Source organism: Anopheles cruzii, chromosome 2, assembly GCF_943734635.1.
Source record: "Anopheles cruzii chromosome 2, idAnoCruzAS_RS32_06, whole genome shotgun sequence".
NCBI lineage: Eukaryota > Metazoa > Arthropoda > Insecta > Diptera > Culicidae > Anopheles > Anopheles cruzii.
Genome location: NC_069144.1, coordinates 27,263,474 through 27,269,332, shown reverse-complemented (window position 1 = coordinate 27,269,332; position 5,859 = coordinate 27,263,474). Strand labels below are relative to the sequence as shown.

Genomic DNA, 5,859 nt, shown 5'->3' with positions numbered 1-5,859 from the left:
CATGTTGGATAGGAACAAAACATCTTTTTGCATACCTTTAGGCGCTGTAAGAAATTAAATTAGCCCTGACTGCGCCTGTTAGTATGCAATGGGGCTTGCACAACGCTTCCTTTGGTTTACTATGGTCTTTGTAAATAAAATAAATAAGGTGCTCTTGAAACATAAATCGAAATGATTCGTTACGACATACCACAAGAAGTCCAAACCCGGATTGCAAAAAATGCTCCCAAAAAGCGGTTCATTAGCGTTGAGAGATAGTTTTCTTTCAAAACAAAAAAGAAACAAATTCAAACCAACTTCGGGTTCGGTACAATCGCAGAGCAGAACGCGTCGCGTTTCCATTACCTTTGCTTTATTTCTCTCAATTTAATTAACCACAAACGCTCCACCAGGACACTAATAAGCGCACCGTCTGTTTTTGTTTTTAGGACTTGACATCTTTGCTGCGGACACGCGTCGTTAGCGTCAGCAGCACCGGCATGCCGAACGTTTCGATCAGATCCGACGTGACCTGTTCGGTGATTTGGCGCAGCTTCCCGTTCGACTCGCCGCAAACCAACCGCTCGATCCGTTCGCTCGGACACGTCACGACCGCACTGGTCAGAATCCGGCCTCCGATCACCTCGTAAAACTCGAGCTCCGTCTGCAGCAGGTACGGTATCTCCTGGGGCATAAAGTCGAGCAAGCGTGCGCGGACACTCGCCACGATCAGCTGCTCCGGTGACTGGTCCGTGTGCTCGTTCGGCAGATGTTCCCACGGTTGCTGCGTGGCGTTGGCGTGCACGAACGACATCACGTCCCGCAACCCATCGCCCGTCACAGCGGACACCATGAATATTTCCGTAAAGTGTGGCCACCCTTCCGGTTGTGGTTCAAACTTTTCGCCGGTCGCACTGCCCGGTTCCGTGCTGCTTGCCTGCTCCTGCAGCGGTGCTACTGGCAGCTTCTTGCGCTTCCTCACCGGTCCATAGTTGCGGATGCTTTCCAGCCGGTTGCAGGTCAGACTCTTGACGATGTCCAACAGAATGCGCTTCGATTTGAGGGTGTCGATTTTGTTCAATATCAAAAAGCTCGGCACCTGCGAGTACTCTTCGAGCAGGCGAAGTAGCACCGGATTCAGGGTGTGGCGTGTCCACGAGTTCGACACATCGTGCACGACCCCGACCAGGCTGGAGTGTTGAATCGCGTGCCGACAGGCGGACACGAACTGGGAATCGAGTTGATGTTTCTTCATCTCACGAGCGCCCACCAGCCCCGGCGTGTCGAAGAGGATGGCCTGCGAGTTCGACCGGCTGTGAATCGCTTTCAATGTCTTGCGCGTCGTGTGCACCTTCGTCGAAACCGGACAAACCTATGGCCGACGGAGAATCGTGTGAGAACGGTGGGTGGGGGGATAAAAGCGGTTCCCTCCGATACTCACCCGCTGATCGATGAGCCGATTGATGAGTGTGCTTTTGCCCGCGTTTGGCATACCGATTATTGCCACCTTGATGAGCTTCTCTTTGTTTCCGCCGGTCACAACCGATTGCTGGTCCGCCGGCGGTTCCGTATGCTGCTGAGAATTGCTGACCGTGTCCGCTGCTTCGGATGTTCGCGCTGTTGCGAAGCATCGATGGCACCACTGGGTCAGGCCTACATTTGAACTATTAACGCGAACACGACGGAGCAACAAAAGGGCCACACCGAGATCGTACATCTTTTCGGTAATTTGGACCGCAAAATGCGGCAGTATCTGACGATCTCCGGAGAGTAACGCGATCTGTGTTTTTGTTTTGTTATGTCACGCGCGATTAAATAGAAGTGTCAAACTCAAAGCGTTACAGCACAGCGTTACACTTTTCGGTGCAAATGTTTCACTGAAAAATTTCAACACTTGGAATATTTCAACTACTACACACAGAGGTCGCATTTTACCCGCGTGGATTAGACAATTTGAATTTGGAGAATTAAGCACAAAAACAAAACCAAAACAAACAAATTCAACCTTTTGCTGGGGTTTCAAAAATCAAATTCAAAATTATTATTCAAACACGTGGCGTGACAACAACGTCTGTTCTCAATTTTGTCGACTAACTCGTCTTATATCATTGAAAGTGATGATCGAAACAAACAATATATTTAGCTCTGCTTACTATATTACATTGATCAATATTAGTTTATGTCTCGATCTTGATCGCTACAAAACTGGTTTATATCGTAAAACATCGTATCGCTTCGCGCGAGTCCTTGCCAACTCTAACAATGCCTGGTCATGAGACGATCATTAGGATCGGTGGACCTCGTCGCGCACTCCCAACTTATCAGTAAACGGTGCCATTTGCATAAGACCTACGATAGTGAACAAAGGTTTGACTCATCTCCCCGCCCGAAAACCGGGACGAGACGGGACTATGTTATCACGACGACAACTATCGCTACCATAATTAATTGGATGTTATCACCATCACACGGCAGCAGTGCTATCGGAAGAAGCTTAGAAAAGATTGTTACCCGACGCTCGCTTGTATTAACGTGTTATCGTCCGTCATTTGCAGACAGGTTAAACGGTTTTTTGGGCCAGAGGCGGCGGTCTTATCTTTTATCGATGTCGAATTACTTGTCTGTTCAACGGTCACACAGAGCGCAGTTTCTGCCGAGATGGCCTTGCAATCGGTTCGCGAATCTGGGGCGCTGCTGCTGCTGGCGGTGATTGCGTTGTGTTCGGTATCCACAGCGCACGGTGAAACGGTGCAGATTACCGGTCTCGGTGCCGTATCCGGGTCCGAAACGACCACCGCAAGGACCCAGCAACGTGTGCTACAGTTTCTGAATATTCCCTACGCGGAAGCGCCAGTCGGTCCCCGTCGATTCCGCGCCCCGGTCGCTCTAGGTCCGTGGGTCGGTGTGAAGGATGTGTCGATCGTGGGGCGCCCTTGCCCACAGCTCGGAATCACGGATCTACTACCACCCCTCGAACAAACCAGAAGCGAAAACGAAGACTGTCTGTCGCTTTCGGTGTACACCAAAAATGTAAGTTCTCATTTCGGTGCCTGAAACCACCGCGCGGCGGCGGATCACACTGAGTGAGGTTGATTCTTTCCAAATAGGTGACCGTAAGCCGACCGGTGATGGTGTACATCCACGGTGGCTCATTTACCGGTGGCAGCGCGGCGTTATATCCGCCGAACTATCTGCTCGAGCGCGATATTGTCCTCGTGGCAATTCAGTACCGACTCGGCGCCCTCGGCTTCCTGTCCACCATGACGGACGTCATCCCGGGGAATGTGGCCATGCTCGACATGCTGATGGCACTGCAGTGGGTGCAGGATCATGTGTCCGTTTTCGGCGGTGATCCGAGCCGTGTAACGGTGTTTGGTCAATCGGCCGGGTCCGCAGCAGTCAGTGCGCTCCTCTACAGTCCCCTAGTTCCGCCGACGGCCTTTCGGCAAGCGATTCTACAATCCGGCGGCTCCACCGCAGCCTGGGCTGTGGACCCCAATCCGGTCGAGAACGCGCGGGAAGTTGCCCGGTTCGCCGGCTGTGATCCGGTGCGACCGATCGAGGACGTTGAGCGATGCCTGCTGGAGCTACCGGTCGTGATGCTGCTGCGGGCGGTCCAAGCACATACCGTAAGTCCAACGGGGGGGGCGAGCTTGAAATAGACTTCCGGAACCTTCCCTTCGCCTCTCTTGCAGCTCGATCGTATGCAAGATCAGGGCCACAATAACGTCGGTGGATCTGGTATGGTGGTCGGTGGCCCGTCAAACTTTCTGCCGGCGTCCCCGTTCAATCTCCTACGGACCGGGCAGGTGCGGAAGGATGTGCGGCTGATGGCCGGTGTCACGCAGCACGATGGGTCGTTCATGCTGACCGGCATTTACGATTCGCTAAACTCGGTGGGGTTGATCGAAAATCGGGCGTTCAATCAATTCGATTTAATAGACACAGTGAACCGGATTCTGGGCATAGATGAGAACAGCGGAACTTTGGCAGGCTACGAAGTGGAGTCGCTCTTCACGGAAGAAGAACTGACGAGTGGCAACTTTTCCCGACTCATGTACGGATTGATCGATGTAAGTCGGGAGGATCGCAAATCAATCGTATTGGGGACTATTATTGACTACTTTTACAGATTGCCGGAGCGATCATAATCAAAGCGGGGTTGCTAAGAGATGTCCAGGCGATTGCGCAACACAGTTTGGAGCCTGCGTACCTCTACACGTTCGACTACCGTGGCCAGCACACGCGCTTCGGGTGGGGCCTGCCGACGGCCCACTATCCTTTCCCGGGCGGAGTGCATCATTCCGACGACAACATCTACCTCTTTCCTTTTCCGGCGGACGTCGCCAACCTTAACGCGGCCGACACGGCGATGTCGGAACTGATGGTCGATCTTTGGACGTCGTTCGCAATCGATGGGGTACCGTCTTCGAACCGCGGCATACCAACTTGGCCACGGGTGACGGGTAAGCTATTATCGTTTTTTTCGTACCGCTGCGATTTTTGCTAATTTCCTTTCGTTTCGTTTCCGTCAGGACCCGCCGGCCCTTACCTACACATCAACAACCCGGCCACGGTGGGCACAAACTTCTACGACGAGTACACGATCAGCGCACACCGCCCTTCGGCGGCCAACGGTACTCCACTGGTTTCGATGGGTGTGCTTTTTACTACGGCCCTGTTGCTCGCAGTTCTATCAATTGTGCGCACAGCATAAACCCGTCTTCACGGTGCAAGCGTTCTAATGGAGCATTGTAAACAAATAGTCAATTGTCGTACGTAATGAGACACCCACTGAGGTCCACAGTGAAAACGGGGTCCACAGTGAATAGAATGTAAACCCCCAATATTGGAAATAAAAAGTTGAAATTTAACTTTTTTTTTGTTGGTTTGTTTGAATCGCGCGCTCGCGGTGATCGAATTTTCACTCCGCGCACGATCGAACGACGATCTTCACGATTCTGCGCAATCCACGGGATCTGTGTTCGGCACACCATTTGTCAAATAAGCACAGCAATTCTCACCGAATTTGTGACTCATTACTTCACCGGCACTAGGTAAAGTTACATTCTCCGCAAAGTAGGCTTACTCATCGAGCTGTGCGAAGTGGAAAATCGCGTGAAAAACACAAAATACACCTTTAAAGTTAGGCTAAAATTTTGCACCGACTTCCGATTGCATGGATTACGCAGAACACGTTTGACGTTTTGCTGCCGGCTAAATGTCAGTGGACGTTCTCAAAGGGCGGTTGGACAATCGAAACAAAAAACGTGATTTCGGAGTCGGAGTAATATGGGTGACGATGTAAGTATAATGGCGCCGGGAATAGCAGGTTTGGAAGCTACTACACTTTCCTGACCGGAATGAGCACAGGTTGATTCGAAAACTCGCCTCGAACAGGGCCGAAATGTTCCTCCGGCCCTGGAGAAGCTGCTCGAGTGGGATGTGGTCGTCACGAAGCAGCTGGTTAGCTTCATGCTAAACTTTGTGCCATTACGGTCTCTGCGGACTCACTGTGAGGTGCTGGAGTACTCGTGCCATGGGATCGCCTGGTTGACCGGTTGGTTAGCGTTCTGCTGGATGATAAATCGAGCCGACTGGTGCCGACTTTGTACAAGGTAAACGCGAGTAGCTGGGCACTGTGGAGCGGACTGCGCGTGGACCACGGGCATCCCGGAGGAAGCCGCGGAGGCGCGCGCCCGGCAACACAGAGTAGCGGCCCAGGCTCCTGGGCCAGGCCAGTACTCTTCTTCAATGCCGTCGTATATCTGGTAGCGTACGGCACTGCAAATAAAAATACAGTTAACATTTGTTCGTTAACATAACAATTCATCCGACATACCCAAACCCTCCTGGGCTCCGTTGCACTCAGGAACATTT

General features: G+C 52.0%; 2 protein-coding genes across 2 annotated transcripts; one reads left to right on the top strand and one right to left on the bottom strand.

Moving 5' to 3' along the window:
* Positions 1-332: 332 nt before the first annotated feature.
* On the bottom strand, positions 333-1,758 carry LOC128278330 (GTPase Era, mitochondrial). Its single transcript, XM_053017040.1, has 2 exons — positions 1,421-1,758; positions 333-1,351 (listed from the first exon to the last, which is right to left on the bottom strand). Exons 1-2 carry the CDS (start codon positions 1,694-1,696, stop codon positions 425-427), a joined length of 1,203 nt encoding a protein of 400 aa, XP_052873000.1. The 5' UTR covers positions 1,697-1,758; the 3' UTR covers positions 333-424.
* An 879-nt stretch (positions 1,759-2,637) lies between these two features.
* On the top strand, positions 2,638-4,696 carry LOC128278768 (glutactin-like). The gene is made up of 5 exons (XM_053017497.1): positions 2,638-3,009; positions 3,087-3,608; positions 3,675-4,052; positions 4,112-4,445; positions 4,515-4,696. The coding sequence occupies exons 1-5, from the start codon at positions 2,638-2,640 to the stop codon at positions 4,694-4,696; spliced, it is 1,788 nt and encodes a 595-aa protein (XP_052873457.1).
* The last annotated feature ends 1,163 nt before the right edge of the window (positions 4,697-5,859 follow it).